Raw genomic sequence first — 17,758 nt, 5'->3', positions numbered from 1 at the left:
GAAGTCTTTATATGAACTTCACCTTTTCCGGCAATGTCGAGAGGTTCGCCGTCTGCTAGATAAACTTTCCCAAATTTTCAAGCAATATAATTATGCAATAATTCTTTGCATGATGTAGAGTGAAAGGATGTACCTGAGTCCAGAATCCAAGGTTCGACTGGACTGTCTGCACAACAAATTAGTGCATCACCGACTTGTTCAGCAATTACATTTGCTGAATTTTCTTCCTTCTTCTTCTTTGGTTCTCTACACTGGCTACTGTAGTGACCCTTTTTATCGCAATTCCAACAAGTAATGTCCTTGCGATTTTTGGATTGTCCTCTTCTCCTTGACTTTGATCTGCCACGACCATAACTCTGTCCTCTTTGGTTGATTCTCCCCCTGCTTTCGATACTAAAAGCAGATCCTGGGGAATCACTTGATTCTCTTCGGCGAATATCTTCGCTTAGAACCAAGTCTCTAATATCATTCAATTTGAGTTTGGTACTTCCTGATGAACTGCTAACTGCAGTTACTGTTGCAGACCAACTCTCCGGTAGAGATGATAGTAGAATCAACGCCCCGATTTCGTCATCAATTGTTATATTAACAGAACTCAATTGAGTTAATATTGTATTAAACTCATTGATATGTTCTGTGACTGATCTACCTTCTATCATTTTTAAGTTGAACAATCGACGCATCAAATAGACTTTATTTGAAGCAGATGGCTTCTCATACATATTTGATAACGCCTTCATCAGGCCTGCGGTGGTCTTCTCGTTAATGATGTTAAACGCCACATTTCGTGTTAGCGTCAAACAAATCACACCAAAAGCTTGGCGATCTAATAGATCCCAAACCGCTTTGGACATAGTTTCCGATTTCACCTCGGTCAGATGTAAGTGTAATTTTTTTTTGGTACAAATAGTGCTCTATTTGCATTTTCCAAAATCCGAAATCTTTGCCATTGAATTTGTCAATCTTAACCTTCCCTTCTTCCGATGCCATTTTTCACAAAAACAATTTATGTGAATAGTGCTTGTGAATAGTAACGATGATCAATAGTGTCGCACTATTCTTGTGAATAGTACCTGCACCAATACTGTACTTTTCTACCAGAATTACATTGTCTGTGCTCTGATACCAGTTGTTGGGGAAGTGTGTCAAGATAATAGAAGGAAAATGATATTTAGGAGAGAAACAATAAATTGCACAAGACAAGATTTACGTGGTTTGGTAATTTTTGCCTACTCCACGGCCACACAAAGAATAACTCTTTATTTATTGAAGAGAGAAAGAAGAAGTTTTGGAATGTTCTACAAATGAAAATGTAGACCCATATTTATAGGCATTTGAATGCCCTGCCGAAGTAAGCGCTTATATCATAAGAATGCCGATGTAAGCGCTTACATCATAAGAATGCCGAGGTAAGTGCTTACATCACAAGAATGTCGATGTAAGCGCTTACATTATATTTTCATCTCTTTTTGATTTTCCTTTCTTTTGTCTACTTTCACATACAACAATAGGTTTGCTCCTATCACAATCACCACCTTTATCCACCACTAGCCACTATTGACAACACCACTAGCGGCCTCCTCCACTAACCACGATCACCACTATTTGCCACAACACAATCACAATCGCTAGTGGCTGTCGCCTATAACTTTAAGATTGCTTCATCAAATAAATTTCATTACATCGTGTAAATAAATACTTTCTCTAATATTTGTGAATTTAATTATTATTTTAAATAATTAATTAAACTTTATGTAAAAATTATGCATATCTAAGTACTAAAAATCAAATAATCCTTTCACCTCAATGTCAGCTCATCCCCTCAACGGTTTTTACCTGTCAGTTAGGTCCAAAAGCCCCAACCTAAATAAATCATCAGATTTCGTCCTGTGAACACCCGCGAATAGCTTCTTACATTGTTTCTGATTCAGAAATTTCCCCAATTTCTTCTGCGAGAAAATAGGAAAATGCAAATGAATGATAATTAACGAAAAATATATAACAGAAATTACAAGAAAAAAATTTAACGAATGACGCTTTAATTCAATAGTGCATTGGTGATCAATGCACATTAATTTCCACTCTCCCAATTAAAACCATACGTGCTACAGATTTACATTTTTCTTATAGATCTGTCGCATGCATTTTTGGGTTTGCATTTGGGTGCCTGTGGATTTTAGCAAAAGTTGCATAGGGATTTCTGATTCCTGTCGTGGTTATTGATCATGGCTCGTTTTAATGAAAATCCTTTTGCAGAAGAAGCTAACGTGAATCCGTTTGCGGTACGTACACTTAAATCTTATTAGAAATTTTATGTTGTTATTAGAAAAATGTGATTTATGTTGGTGGCGGAGCTAGAAATTCTAATAAGAGGGCAACCGGGTGCACAAGGTATCATATAAGGTCCGGGGAAGGGTCGCATCACAAAGGGGTGTGATATAGATAGCCCACCCTAATGCCTGCATTAGGGGCTGCTTCCACGGCTCGAGCCCAAAATGTCATACCTGAGATTCGAACATGTATTACTCTTATGCTAGGAGGATTCAAAATTTTGTATATGTATTAAAATGTTGTTTTTACCCTATTTATATAGATAACTTTCCGACCATTGAATCCTCTTCCTTGCATGTGGCTCCACCACTGATCAATTTCTAGGGGCGGAGCTAGAGGAATGGAAGGGGATTTGAACCCCTTTCGTAGGGAAATCACACTGTATGTATGAGGTCAAATTTTTTTTTCCCATGTACATATAGTAGGTGTCGAACCCTTTGGTGAAAATCTTGCCTCCGCCATAGGTCAATGGGACTGTTGCGTTTTTTTCTTTTTGGCATGTTAGAAGCAATATAATTGCCCATATACAATATTAGGTTTGAATTATTTTTTTCGTTTTGTCCTTAACAGATCTGTTAATTGCATTCTGGTATGTTATTACCTCTTGAATGTTTTCTTGTTTAGTATCATTCAATTGGAGAATGTAGTCAAACATTCAGAACGAGCTAGGATTTTTGTTGTTCTTTAGGATTGTGAGCTCCTTTAGTTACATTAAACTAGCTTCTTATGATTGCACATTGTAGAATTGACTTGATTTAATTGTCAATTTGAAAGAAGACAAGACACATTTGGTTAGGAAAAAGAGGGAGTATTTTCCCTTCTCTTCTACATAAGCTTCAATTTTGAGCTGTCCGCCTTGCTTATTTATGCATTAATTTACTTACTAAAATGTTCAGAATACTGGAGGTGCCGCCCGTGGTTCAACAGTTGATATTCCTCTTGATAGTGCAAAGGTGAGACAAATTTGACAACTCAACTGTGTATATATCGCTTATCACTTTGCCTGTGACCACAGTAATTCCGTGTTCATTTGGAGACTAGAGTTCAATGATTTTCTACTTATATAACTATTCAGGATCTGAAGAAGAAGGAGAAGGAACTACAAGCTCGAGAGGCTGATCTGAGAAGAAGAGAACAAGTATGTTTGCTTTGCACTCTACGGTGGCTTCTCGTTATGCCTTTGCTTATCTTCCGTTAAATAAATAATCCAGAGTTTTGTCAAATAGCTTTCTTCATCTTGAAGTTGTTTATCCTTCTAGAGATTTATACGTCAGTAGAAAATACAATAGACTCCTAGTACTTTTTTAAATTACTAAGTATTATTTTTGTTTTGGATAATATTGGCCTGAGATGTGTTTGTATGGAGTAACATCGTCAGTGAGGACTGATATAGCTGACACCAACTTGTTATAAGACTGTATTTTGTAATTTAGGCATTTTATACGCTATTAATTTCCAGTTTTCTTGGTTTTTTATAGGAAGTGAAAAGGAGAGAAGAGGCCTTAGCAGGAGGTATTTCTCCACTGTGTATATATTACGTCGTTGTGTTCTTGAACTAAATCAAAAGTTTTCTTTCGTGAAAATTGATATTGTTTCTATTCTCCCCTTTTCTTTGGCAGCTGGTGTTCTTGTAGAGGAAAGGAATTGGCCACCATTCTGCCCTATCATTCATCATGATATTGCAAATGAAATTCCAATCCATTTACAGAGGATGCAGTATGTTGCATTCACTACGTTGTTGGGTATGTTCGATTCACTACTAATGTTTGATTTTACCCGGATTGAGACCGATGTGCATATTAATAAATTCATTATGTATTTATATATGTTGGGTGTGCGAACAAAGTCTCACATTGGTAGCTGAAAAGATTGGGAGTCTACATATAAGGTGTAGGGATTTCTTAATGGTGTGAGGCCTTTTGGGGAAAACCGTGCGGGTTTGGCCCAAAGCGGACAATATCACACCATGTTAAAAGTGTCTTTGGGCTAGTTTAGCCCAACAATATAGTAGTCCAGCCACCATCGGAAGATTATTGCATTAAAACAATTGGTCATATTGGTGCATGATCGACCTGGTTTTTGCCTTTTCCCGTGCCAATAGGGGTCTATTAACCTTGGACTCGGTTAATCGCAGGTTTGGCGGGTTGTCTTCTATGGAATTTTTTAGCAACAACCTGTGTTTGGATCAAAGGAGGAGGTTGCTGCTAAACTAATTGCTCAATCTTTTTAATCCTTCAATAAAAATTAACTATCTAACTTAACTTTTTGTCATTATAGACCCTGGTGCTTGGTTTTTTGCTCTTATCTACTTATTCGGTATTCCATCAGCATACTTTTTGTGGTATCGTCCTCTTTATCGTGCGATGAGGTACTGTTTTTGCACTACCTCATTAAAGAACAAATCTTTATCACAGTCCTATGTTGCTGTTTTTTAAGACTATTTTACGATATCCCCCTCTGTTTGCAGGACTGATAGCGCGCTGAAGTTTGGCTGGTTTTTCTTATGTTATGCGGTGAACACAACATTTCCCTTTTTCTACTTTAGAGTTGCTTGTTAAGGACTGTTCTGAGTTTTTATTCATATATTGTAGATTCACATTGTATTCTGCGTCTTAGCTGCTGTGGCACCTCCATTCGTCTTCAGGGGGCATTCATTAACGTAAGTTTTTTTTTTCCAGTTTTAGAAAAAGCAATATGTGATGATACAATGAGTTTCCAGGATACGAAAGTTATTGCAGTCATACCTTTTGAGCATTTTTTCCCTAATTAATTTCTTATTTGAAGTAATGTCTTGAGTTAAATGTATATGTTTCAAGTATTCCTTCGTATATTCGTCGATATAATGTGACTTACTCTTTTTTACATTCCTTTGTTTAACAGTGGTTTCTTGAATGCAATTGATCTTATAGGCTGGAATTCCATAATCGGGGTAAGGTTATCTTAGATTTTTCTTGCATTTAGACCTATCTTAGATTTATCTTAGACTTCCAACCAAGAGGTTGTGAGTTCGAGTCTCCCCAAGAGCAAGGTGAGAAGTTCTTGGAGGGAAGGATGCCGAGGGTCTATTTGGAAACAGCCTCTCTACCCCAGGGTATGGGTAAGGTCTGCGTACACACTACCCTCCCCAGACCCCACTAAGTGGGATTATACTGGGTTGTTGTTGTTGTTGTTGTTGTTTAGACCTATGTTGTGCAGACTCTCCAAAATGTTGCCGCACCCGTATCGGATCCTCCAAAAATACTCTATTTTTGGAGGATCTGACATGCATCTAGAGTCATTTCTGGAGAGTCCGAGCAACATAGATTAGGACTAATCTATACTACAGGTACTCTATATTCATATTTTTGTCTTTTGAACTTCGTTCGTTCAGATTAATGTCAATTGCGGAAATCAATAAACTCAAACCATGTTAACATAATTTGATGAGTAATTCTTGTCACAAAAGCAGAAATCTTGTTTTTTGCTCCAAAAAGAGAATGAACGTTGCTTTTACTTGCAGATATTCTTCTTCGTTGGTGCAGCATTCTTCTCTGTTGAATCGTTGATCAGCATATGGGTTATTCAGGTTTAGTTATCTGCCCCTTTGTCGTTAGCTTCTTTTATTGCTCTACCTAGAGGCAGATCTATGATTTAAACTTTATACGTTAGACATATAAAGTTCTTAGCACTGATCACATTGTAGCTTTGAAATTATGCTCCCAAAATTTAATACAGTCAGATCTCTCTATAACAACGTTATTACATACCAGTCATTCACTATAAAAGTCAAGTTTTTTTATGTAACCAATTTTATGTTATGTAATAATATATATTCTCTATAACTGCACTTTCGGTATAACAGCCAAAAAAATCCAGAACAAATAAGACTGTTATAGAAAAGTTTGACTGTATTTGTTAAAACGAGAATGGTGATTAACATATGTTTATGTTCGACGTAGAAAATATTGGATTTGGTTGAACGCATAGCATATAGGCTCATTCGTCTCTGCTCTTACCCTAACGTCTTTCATTATCTGCAATATGCAGCAAGTGTTCAGTTATTTCCGAGGAAGTGGCAAAGCCGCGGAAATGAAGAAACAGGCTGCAAGATCAACAATTAACGCGGCAATATAAACTAACATTTGGGGAGTGAAGGCGTACGCGTAGTTTTGGACTTTGGCCTGTTGTATTCTTTCATTCTTTCTTCTCATGCCTTAGCTAGATAAGCTTTTGCGGATGTGACTACTCACGTACATATATAGTGATGTCCCTTGCCTTTGGCTATACTAGTGTATCGTTAACCTTTAATATCACGAAGTATTTTCGCAAAAATAACGTTTAGTCGTATATTTCCCATTTATGGGAGTTTTCTTCGTACTACAAGAACAGAGTTGTACGAATATAGAGAATCATCAAAATGTTTGATTTTTAGTTTCTAGAATGTTTGTGTATTACGCATACTCATTGTGATCCGAGCGAAAACGAGCCTTGGAGCAACGGCAAAATTAAAGTTGCGGTAGAATCAGTCACTGATGCTTGCATGAATGCGGGATGCTTCGTGCACCGAACTACCCTTTTCATTGTGATCGAAGCACAGGTACAATTTGGTGTCAATCAACAAGATGGATTGACATAAAGAGTAGAAATTTTCTTGTATGACACAAAATTATTAAATGGACAGAGATAAAAGGTATTGGATTTCCTGCGTTTTGTCGCCCTCCCTTTTTTTTAACAAACTTCACTAAACCCTCTTAAAATTAATAAGAAAGATTTAGTAAAAGCTTGAAAAAGGTTTTCAATTTGAAAAGTGACAAAATTGTGTGTTCAAAAGGATTAACTCAGAGTCGCCACCTGACATTTGATTTCGGTGTGTCAGATCACCGTTTTTCTAAAAATAATTTTTTTCTTTTATAACACTTGGGACTCTAAAACTAAGTCTTCACCAGAGATTCGGGTAAGGGGGTTCATTTGACTCGGGGAGAAGGTGTTAGGCACTCCCCAAGTCCAATAACTAGTACGATTGCATACTTGATCTAGTCGGTTTTAGAATATTCAAATTGAGGTAAAAATAAACACATAAAAGCAAAATAAACACACGCGAGGGTTGAGGTCGTCCCCACTTAATAAAAGAAAAATGAAAATAAAATAAAAATACTACGAGTTTTACTATCGACCTCCGAATACAAGTACTTTGGGGCATACCCCGAAATAAAATAAATACAAATCCTTCGAGGCATTTCCCGGATAAATTTAACTACGACCTCTCGCCTCGAAACTAACAAAAATCCTAAGGCTTGCCTACCCAAGTGTGGTCGGCCTAGACATACATTCTAACAACGCAATTAGACAAAACCATAAGAAAAATAACTCAATTTCTTTTTAACTTCGAATTAATTCCCTCGACCAGAACCTTTCAAATTTTATTAACCCAAGCCTAACTCACTGTGTGCTTCTAATTTTAAGCAAGACTGTCACAACAAACCATTTACATTTAAAACCAACTTAAACCCAAATTCTTTTCCTAATTAACCAACACAATAGCTTAGGTTGAACCATAATTTTATCAAGCAAGTTTAAGAAAATAATGACATAAGTATCAACTAGACGTGAAGGCTAACTAAAAAAACAACAGCATACTATATCCCTGCGGCGCACCGAATGCCTAAATCAGTTTCAACTCAAGTCGTTTCCTTCACCATTTCATCTACCGGATAAGCTACGAAACTTTTAGTTATACAAGTCAAGGTTGCGCTGAAATATCAATTCATCCTATTCACTATCACGAATCAAGGCACTTAACCAAATAATGAAATAAGACAGCATATGCAAACAAGCCAATGTAACAGAATACCAAAAATCCTTCACCAAATTATGAATAACGAAATGAAATAACATAAAGGTTCGGGAAATGCACCTCTACTGCAGCACACTCTTTGAAATATTGATTAAGGAGAGAACACCCAACAAATCTTTAAACAAGCAGATGAACCTGCGACCGGAACCTCAATTTGAATCGACGGACTGAACCTTACCGGTTAACCATATCAGTTGACGAAGTTCCCATGAAATCTGGAAACCCAGCAAATGACAGCCTTGAACCAAAACTCGAATGGAAGAAGACGAACTAAACTCAAAAATGAGGCTGCGAACAACAGAGTCATCGGAAAGCTAAGAAAAGAACCACGGCCATTTGTGGCTCTGCTTCATGATATTTTTCAAATTGGTTTTTACAGCATCTAAAAGGTTTGCGGGTTTCGACTTCTCCAATGTCGTTTGGCGAAGCTAGAGAATGGAGGAGTCGTGGTGGAGGGTGAAGCTAAGAAGGTCAGAGTGAGTCGCTGAGTCTTCGAAGATAGAATTGGGTGGCGGTTTTTCCGGCGGGTTTCAGGGGCTGGTGGCGGTGACAAACGTGGTTGTTAGGGGTGGTCAAGGTTCGGCGGCTATGGTGGTTTCTGGTCTTTGGGTTTGCTCCAGATGAAAATGAAGATGAAGTAAGGTCCTTGATATTAGGGTGTGATGTGCTATGGAAAGCTTAAGAGAAGGGTTGTTTTCGTTGTTGACGAAGATGAAGAAGGGGTGCCTCTGTTCCCAGGTTCTAGAAGAAGCCCCTCCCTTTAGAGGTCTAGGTTTTTTTTTTTGATTTTTTCTTGTATATTATGTCTAGGTTTGGACTTTTGAGTTAATGTGTTAAGGGATTGGTTTAATTGGGCTACAAGCAAGATTAAATTGGTCCAAAAACTAATTCTATTCTCTCCTCTTTTTTATATATAAAAATAATATAGCAAACACGATAACTATTAAAAATACTACTTAATCTTACTTAAGAAAATAACTATTAAAATGATACTAATCGTTTAAAACAATCCTATTTTTTGGTATTTTTTTCAAGATTAAAAATGATTTCAAAACCTTAATGAAACTATTTTTTGTAATTTTCATTTATGTGATAAAAAATAATATAAAAGAATCAAAATTAGTTGAAATAACTATATTAGTCCTAAACTAAATATTTAAATACTAAAATATGTAAAATCTTAGGGAGGATCAAAAATCACATATCTACACGATTTGACATTATATTGTTTCAAGTCATACCAAGAGTGGATAACAGTCAGATCTTATATATTTCCAATTTTTGGCACCAGCTTTATAAAATACTTGAATTAGTTGATTAATGGTAAACTGTACATTCTTGATATTACTTTAGACTTGTTCTAGTAAACCATCAAGAATAAGACAGTGAGAGTTGAACGCACCTATTTTGTGTGAAACTCACCTGTACCACTAGACTTTTAGGGGTAGTTTGGTTCGAAGACAAGCTATGTTGGGATTAGTTATATTGTGATTAATTATACTTTGATTGATTATACTAGGATTAGTTATCCTAATATTATTTCTTATTGACATTTGATATGTTGTATTAATCATGAGATTATCAATTTTACTGTTTTATCCTGCGATTATTGCTCCACCCTCTGGCAGATATAAGTTATCCCGATACTACTCTTAGTCTAAGGATAACTTATCTCAGGATTTGTAACCAAACAATGGATAAAGTGGTACTAAATTTTTATCTCGGGATTATTTTTGCTTATGCATCGTACCAAACGATTCCTAGGTGTTGATAGTATGTTGAACAGGGGCGAAGCCATCTTTTACAAAGGGTGGTCAGTTGACCACCCTTCACCGAAAAATTACAAAAAATTACATTGTGTATATAAGTAAAATATTGATTTTAGATGTATAAATATATATTGGACACCCTTTGTCGGAAATTCTTTTTAGTTCTTTCAACGCTGAACACCCTTAGAAATATTTCTGGCTTCACTATTGATGTTGAAGTAATTTTGTATAATAAACTGTTTTTGGGTAGCACTGTATAGTGTATACTATAGTGTGCTTTAGTGCTTATAATAATGCTTAGGAATAAGCATGAGTAATTAAATTTGCAAAATATTTTTCACTAACTTTAAATTGGTGGTTTCAAGCCCCTTGCTTTTTCGGAGATAAGTTATTTAAGAATGCAAATGAGTTCCTTTCTGGGAAATAACAAGAGTAATATAGTAAGGTCTGTTGACACCACATCGATCAAACCTGAAAAACAAGGACTTGAGATGTAGAATAAAAGAAGAGGCCCATACATTAAGGAAAGCATACCTTTCTCGGCCTTTTGGCTAAGATCAAGTATAGTATCTGTTTTTATCAGTTTAATATTTGATATGTGGGTCACTCATACGATATTAACTCAATTTTTTTTAAGGAAAAGGCTCATCAAGGTAGCTTGCTACCTGGGCCTTTGCGCGTCGCCCTAATCTTGCACTATTGCTTGGGCTTGTCGCACCCCACCAAATCAAACTTAGATGTTCTCTGTTCAAGCTTGTGTTGTGTGCTAAAAAAGTTAGAGAAGCTACCTACTCATTGACAGTAAGCATACACCTTTCTCGGCCTTTTGGCTACAAAAGAAGAGGCCCATGCACTGAGTTAAGCATACCTTTCTCGGCCTTTTGGCTAAGATCAAGTGTAGTATCTATTTTTATCAGTTTAATATTTGATATGTGGGTTATCCGCTCACAAGATATTAACTCAACTTTTAAAGGGGAAGATTTGTTAAGATAGCTTGCTATATGCGTCGCCCTGGACTTGCACTATAGCTTGGGCCTGGCGCACCCCACCAAATCAAGTGTTCAAGGCTTCAAGCTGTGTTGTGCTTAACAAGATCGAGAAAATTTTACTTAGATTAGCTCCCTCCCCTCCTGCTGTTGTGTAATGCACATAATAGAAGGGCAGTCCATATCGTCCAAATGTAGGGTGTGTTTGGTATGAATAGAAAATATTTTCATAGAAAATAAGTGGTTTTATCACTTTTTTTTTGTTTAGTTGGTGAGCGAAAATCTTTTTCCGGAAAATATTTTTTAGTGTTTGGTTAGAGAGTATAAAATAATTTTTTATGCTACTCTCCTCACCCCCTTTCCCGTGCTTTCCCCTCCCCCCGCCCTCCAAATACCCAACATTTTCATGACTCTATTTTCTTCAAGAATTTAATTATTCTTATAAAAATTCACACAAACCTAAAAGAAACTAATGTGTTGCTTTATATTTTACGCAAAAATAACATTAAAATTTGTGCTCCATAACTAAAATAAAATACTCTTTTTTTTTAGTTGAAAAAGAAAGTACTATTTCTACAACATGAAAATAAAGTAATCATTTTGTTGAAAAAGAAAATAATTTATTTACATCATGAAAAGAAAATACTCATTTTGTTGAAATGAAAGAAAATACTTTTTCTACATTTAAAAAAAATACTTTTTTGTTGAAATAAAAGAAAATACTTTTTACTACATCATTTTGTTAAAATGAAAGAAAATACTCATTTGTTGAAATGAAAAAAATAATTTATTTATAACATGAAAAGAAAATACTATTAATAATATTTCTATTTAGGTGGGGGTGGGTTGGTGGGTTTTGGTTGGGATGGGGAATGAGAGGAAGATTGGAAAAGAGTTTTGGAAATTTTTTTCTTTTCTCTTGATAGGATCCAAAATATTTAAGCTAACAAAACATGAAAAAATTGAAAAACATTTTTCGTAAAAAATATTTTCCTTCGTACCAAACACACCCATAATGTCCTGGCCTTTGGCTGTACCTAATGTCGTGTTATTCTTTTTAGCGTCATGTAGTATTTTAACCAAACTGATGTTAATGGTTCATTAATCAAACTGATGCTAATTGATACATTAACCAAACTGATGTTAATTGGTATATTAAGGTTTTCTTTCTGGGAACTACTGGGAAGAGTAATACTATTATATTAAGGTTCATCAATCCCACATTGCTAGAAAAAAACAAACAGAGGGTTGAGAGGCACTATAAAAGAAGAGGCCCATGCACAAAGTAAAACATACCTTTCTCGGCCTTTTGGCTAAGATCAAGTGTAGTATCTGTTCTTATCAGTTTAATATCTGATATGTGGGTTATTGGCTCACACGATATTAATTCAATTTTTTAAGGGGAAAAGTTCATCAAAGTAGCTTGCTATTTGGGCCTTTATGCGTTGCCCTGGTCTTGCACTATTGCTTGGGCCTGGCGTACCCCACCAAATCAAGTTTAAATGTTTAATGTTCAAGCTGGCTTAAGAAGATGAAGAAAATTTTAATTTAGAAGGATGAATATGTAACTATGAAATAGAAATCTTTGGCATGTATATAGAAGAGCAGTCTACATCGTCCAACATTTGATGTTCTGGCCTATTGCAGTACCTAATGTCGTTAATCCTTTAGTGTCACATAGTATTTTAACCAAACTGATGTTAAATGGTACATAAGCTCTTGCATATGTGACTACTCAAGTACATATACAGTGATGTCATTGACTTTGGCTATACTAGTGTCCCGTTAATCCTTCAAAATTGTGATGACCCAATGTTCATCTTATGTTTTAAAACTTGATTCTACGATCTTAAGCCTTAAGAAACTCATTTTTACTCTTTTCGACTTGCGTGCGCTGTCTGGTCGTGTTTCCGAAAAGCTTTTATGTTGAAAGTTGATGAAAATAATAAATTTTGCCTTAAAAGTTGATTTTAGTTGACTTCGGTCAACGTTTTGAGTAAACGAATCATTTACACTGGGTTCGTAGTTTATGATATGTTAGATTTCTCAACACATCTAGGATTCTTGCAAATCAATAGCCAATAAGAAAAGAACCACGGCCATTTGTGGCTCTGCTTCATGATATTTTTCAAATTGGTTTTTACAGCATCTAAAAGGTTTGCGGGTTTCGACTTCTCCAATGTCGTTTGGCGAAGCTAGAGAATGGAGGAGTCGTGGTGGAGGGTGAAGCTAAGAAGGTCAGAGTGAGTCGCTGAGTCTTCGAAGATAGAATTGGGTGGCGGTTTTTCCGGCGGGTTTCAGGGGCTGGTGGCGGTGACAAACGTGGTTGTTAGGGGTGGTCAAGGTTCGGCGGCTATGGTGGTTTCTGGTCTTTGGGTTTGCTCCAGATGAAAATGAAGATGAAGTAAGGTCCTTGATATTAGGGTGTGATGTGCTATGGAAAGCTTAAGAGAAGGGTTGTTTTCGTTGTTGACGAAGATGAAGAAGGGGTGCCTCTGTTCCCAGGTTCTAGAAGAAGCCCCTCCCTTTAGAGGTCTAGGTTTTTTTTTTTGATTTTTTCTTGTATATTATGTCTAGGTTTGGACTTTTGAGTTAATGTGTTAAGGGATTGGTTTAATTGGGCTACAAGCAAGATTAAATTGGTCCAAAAACTAATTCTATTCTCTCCTCTTTTTTATATATAAAAATAATATAGCAAACACGATAACTATTAAAAATACTACTTAATCTTACTTAAGAAAATAACTATTAAAATGATACTAATCGTTTAAAACAATCCTATTTTTTGGTATTTTTTTCAAGATTAAAAATGATTTCAAAACCTTAATGAAACTATTTTTTGTAATTTTCATTTATGTGATAAAAAATAATATAAAAGAATCAAAATTAGTTGAAATAACTATATTAGTCCTAAACTAAATATTTAAATACTAAAATATGTAAAATCTTAGGGAGGATCAAAAATCACATATCTACACGATTTGACATTATATTGTTTCAAGTCATACCAAGAGTGGATAACAGTCAGATCTTATATATTTCCAATTTTTGGCACCAGCTTTATAAAATACTTGAATTAGTTGATTAATGGTAAACTGTACATTCTTGATATTACTTTAGACTTGTTCTAGTAAACCATCAAGAATAAGACAGTGAGAGTTGAACGCACCTATTTTGTGTGAAACTCACCTGTACCACTAGACTTTTAGGGGTAGTTTGGTTCGAAGACAAGCTATGTTGGGATTAGTTATATTGTGATTAATTATACTTTGATTGATTATACTAGGATTAGTTATCCTAATATTATTTCTTATTGACATTTGATATGTTGTATTAATCATGAGATTATCAATTTTACTGTTTTATCCTGCGATTATTGCTCCACCCTCTGGCAGATATAAGTTATCCCGATACTACTCTTAGTCTAAGGATAACTTATCTCAGGATTTGTAACCAAACAATGGATAAAGTGGTACTAAATTTTTATCTCGGGATTATTTTTGCTTATGCATCGTACCAAACGATTCCTAGGTGTTGATAGTATGTTGAACAGGGGCGAAGCCATCTTTTACAAAGGGTGGTCAGTTGACCACCCTTCACCGAAAAATTACAAAAAATTACATTGTGTATATAAGTAAAATATTGATTTTAGATGTATAAATATATATTGGACACCCTTTGTCGGAAATTCTTTTTAGTTCTTTCAACGCTGAACACCCTTAGAAATATTTCTGGCTTCACTATTGATGTTGAAGTAATTTTGTATAATAAACTGTTTTTGGGTAGCACTGTATAGTGTATACTATAGTGTGCTTTAGTGCTTATAATAATGCTTAGGAATAAGCATGAGTAATTAAATTTGCAAAATATTTTTCACTAACTTTAAATTGGTGGTTTCAAGCCCCTTGCTTTTTCGGAGATAAGTTATTTAAGAATGCAAATGAGTTCCTTTCTGGGAAATAACAAGAGTAATATAGTAAGGTCTGTTGACACCACATCGATCAAACCTGAAAAACAAGGACTTGAGATGTAGAATAAAAGAAGAGGCCCATACATTAAGGAAAGCATACCTTTCTCGGCCTTTTGGCTAAGATCAAGTATAGTATCTGTTTTTATCAGTTTAATATTTGATATGTGGGTCACTCATACGATATTAACTCAATTTTTTTTAAGGAAAAGGCTCATCAAGGTAGCTTGCTACCTGGGCCTTTGCGCGTCGCCCTAATCTTGCACTATTGCTTGGGCTTGTCGCACCCCACCAAATCAAACTTAGATGTTCTCTGTTCAAGCTTGTGTTGTGTGCTAAAAAAGTTAGAGAAGCTACCTACTCATTGACAGTAAGCATACACCTTTCTCGGCCTTTTGGCTACAAAAGAAGAGGCCCATGCACTGAGTTAAGCATACCTTTCTCGGCCTTTTGGCTAAGATCAAGTGTAGTATCTATTTTTATCAGTTTAATATTTGATATGTGGGTTATCCGCTCACAAGATATTAACTCAACTTTTAAAGGGGAAGATTTGTTAAGATAGCTTGCTATATGCGTCGCCCTGGACTTGCACTATAGCTTGGGCCTGGCGCACCCCACCAAATCAAGTGTTCAAGGCTTCAAGCTGTGTTGTGCTTAACAAGATCGAGAAAATTTTACTTAGATTAGCTCCCTCCCCTCCTGCTGTTGTGTAATGCACATAATAGAAGGGCAGTCCATATCGTCCAAATGTAGGGTGTGTTTGGTATGAATAGAAAATATTTTCATAGAAAATAAGTGGTTTTATCACTTTTTTTTTGTTTAGTTGGTGAGCGAAAATCTTTTTCCGGAAAATATTTTTTAGTGTTTGGTTAGAGAGTATAAAATAATTTTTTATGCTACTCTCCTCACCCCCTTTCCCGTGCTTTCCCCTCCCCCCGCCCTCCAAATACCCAACATTTTCATGACTCTATTTTCTTCAAGAATTTAATTATTCTTATAAAAATTCACACAAACCTAAAAGAAACTAATGTGTTGCTTTATATTTTACGCAAAAATAACATTAAAATTTGTGCTCCATAACTAAAATAAAATACTCTTTTTTTTTAGTTGAAAAAGAAAGTACTATTTCTACAACATGAAAATAAAGTAATCATTTTGTTGAAAAAGAAAATAATTTATTTACATCATGAAAAGAAAATACTCATTTTGTTGAAATGAAAGAAAATACTTTTTCTACATTTAAAAAAAATACTTTTTTGTTGAAATAAAAGAAAATACTTTTTACTACATCATTTTGTTAAAATGAAAGAAAATACTCATTTGTTGAAATGAAAAAAATAATTTATTTATAACATGAAAAGAAAATACTATTAATAATATTTCTATTTAGGTGGGGGTGGGTTGGTGGGTTTTGGTTGGGATGGGGAATGAGAGGAAGATTGGAAAAGAGTTTTGGAAATTTTTTTCTTTTCTCTTGATAGGATCCAAAATATTTAAGCTAACAAAACATGAAAAAATTGAAAAACATTTTTCGTAAAAAATATTTTCCTTCGTACCAAACACACCCATAATGTCCTGGCCTTTGGCTGTACCTAATGTCGTGTTATTCTTTTTAGCGTCATGTAGTATTTTAACCAAACTGATGTTAATGGTTCATTAATCAAACTGATGCTAATTGATACATTAACCAAACTGATGTTAATTGGTATATTAAGGTTTTCTTTCTGGGAACTACTGGGAAGAGTAATACTATTATATTAAGGTTCATCAATCCCACATTGCTAGAAAAAAACAAACAGAGGGTTGAGAGGCACTATAAAAGAAGAGGCCCATGCACAAAGTAAAACATACCTTTCTCGGCCTTTTGGCTAAGATCAAGTGTAGTATCTGTTCTTATCAGTTTAATATCTGATATGTGGGTTATTGGCTCACACGATATTAATTCAATTTTTTAAGGGGAAAAGTTCATCAAAGTAGCTTGCTATTTGGGCCTTTATGCGTTGCCCTGGTCTTGCACTATTGCTTGGGCCTGGCGTACCCCACCAAATCAAGTTTAAATGTTTAATGTTCAAGCTGGCTTAAGAAGATGAAGAAAATTTTAATTTAGAAGGATGAATATGTAACTATGAAATAGAAATCTTTGGCATGTATATAGAAGAGCAGTCTACATCGTCCAACATTTGATGTTCTGGCCTATTGCAGTACCTAATGTCGTTAATCCTTTAGTGTCACATAGTATTTTAACCAAACTGATGTTAAATGGTACATAAGCTCTTGCATATGTGACTACTCAAGTACATATACAGTGATGTCATTGACTTTGGCTATACTAGTGTCCCGTTAATCCTTCAAAATTGTGATGACCCAATGTTCATCTTATGTTTTAAAACTTGATTCTACGATCTTAAGCCTTAAGAAACTCATTTTTACTCTTTTCGACTTGCGTGCGCTGTCTGGTCGTGTTTCCGAAAAGCTTTTATGTTGAAAGTTGATGAAAATAATAAATTTTGCCTTAAAAGTTGATTTTAGTTGACTTCGGTCAACGTTTTGAGTAAACGAATCCGGACCCGTATTCGGTCCTAGTGGGTCCGTAATGAAATATGGGACCTGAGTGTATGCCCGGAATCGAATACCGAAGTCCCTAGCTCGAGATATGATTTTTTGTTAAAAACTGAAAGACTGAAAATCTAATGGTTTTAAGAATATGGTTAATGTTTGATCTTGTTGGTATCGGGTCCGTATTTTGGTTTCGGAGCTCGGTACAGGTTTATTATGATATTTAAGACTTGTCTGTGAAATTTGGTGAGAAGCGGAGTTGGTTTGACGTGATTCGGACGCCCGGTTGAGAAAATAGAATTTTTAAAGTGTTCTT

At 35.4% G+C, this 17,758-nt stretch overlaps 1 protein-coding gene, 4 non-coding genes and 2 pseudogenes across 5 annotated transcripts; all 7 read left to right on the top strand.

The window, feature by feature from the left end:
- Nucleotides 1-2,019: 2,019 nt before the first annotated feature.
- On the top strand, nt 2,020-6,741 carry LOC107774826 (secretory carrier-associated membrane protein 1-like). The gene is made up of 12 exons (XM_016594475.2): nt 2,020-2,282; nt 3,228-3,284; nt 3,407-3,469; nt 3,810-3,843; nt 3,951-4,073; nt 4,466-4,528; nt 4,609-4,699; nt 4,799-4,844; nt 4,923-4,990; nt 5,212-5,260; nt 5,831-5,896; nt 6,358-6,741. Exons 1-12 carry the CDS (start codon nt 2,226-2,228, stop codon nt 6,442-6,444), a joined length of 804 nt encoding a protein of 267 aa, XP_016449961.2. The 5' UTR covers nt 2,020-2,225; the 3' UTR covers nt 6,445-6,741.
- Nucleotides 6,742-10,463: 3,722 nt separating this feature from the next.
- On the top strand, nt 10,464-10,656 carry LOC142165466 (U2 spliceosomal RNA). Its single transcript, XR_012696189.1, has one exon. It is a non-coding gene; the product is annotated as a U2 spliceosomal RNA (small nuclear RNA).
- Nucleotides 10,657-10,797: 141 nt separating this feature from the next.
- Nucleotides 10,798-10,982, top strand: LOC142165473 (U2 spliceosomal RNA; annotated as a pseudogene).
- A 1,229-nt stretch (nt 10,983-12,211) lies between these two features.
- LOC142165452 (U2 spliceosomal RNA) lies at nt 12,212-12,407 on the top strand. The gene has a single exon (XR_012696185.1). It is a non-coding gene; the product is annotated as a U2 spliceosomal RNA (small nuclear RNA).
- Nucleotides 12,408-14,985: 2,578 nt separating this feature from the next.
- On the top strand, nt 14,986-15,178 carry LOC142165461 (U2 spliceosomal RNA). Its single transcript, XR_012696188.1, has one exon. It is a non-coding gene; the product is annotated as a U2 spliceosomal RNA (small nuclear RNA).
- Nucleotides 15,179-15,319: 141 nt separating this feature from the next.
- LOC142165470 (U2 spliceosomal RNA) lies at nt 15,320-15,504 on the top strand (annotated as a pseudogene).
- Nucleotides 15,505-16,733: 1,229 nt separating this feature from the next.
- Nucleotides 16,734-16,929, top strand: LOC142165448 (U2 spliceosomal RNA). Its single transcript, XR_012696184.1, has one exon. It is a non-coding gene; the product is annotated as a U2 spliceosomal RNA (small nuclear RNA).
- Nucleotides 16,930-17,758: the final 829 nt, after the last annotated feature.

This window comes from Nicotiana tabacum, chromosome 1 (assembly GCF_000715075.1).
Source record: "Nicotiana tabacum cultivar K326 chromosome 1, ASM71507v2, whole genome shotgun sequence".
Classification (NCBI taxonomy): Eukaryota; Viridiplantae; Streptophyta; class Magnoliopsida; order Solanales; family Solanaceae; genus Nicotiana; species Nicotiana tabacum.
This window is presented reverse-complemented; position numbering and strand designations above follow the sequence as displayed.

Excerpts from the sequence above, each read along its gene's own strand:
- LOC107774826 (XM_016594475.2), top strand. The coding sequence starts at position 2,226 with ATGGCTCGTTTTAATGAAAATCCTTTTGCAGAAGAAGCTAACGTGAAT. Across the intron at positions 4,529-4,608 it reads TGTTTGGATCAAAGGAGGAG|ACCCTGGTGCTTGGTTTTTT; the intron begins GTTGCTGCTAAA and ends TTGTCATTATAG. Across the intron at positions 5,897-6,357 it reads TCAGCATATGGGTTATTCAG|CAAGTGTTCAGTTATTTCCG; the intron begins GTTTAGTTATCT and ends TGCAATATGCAG.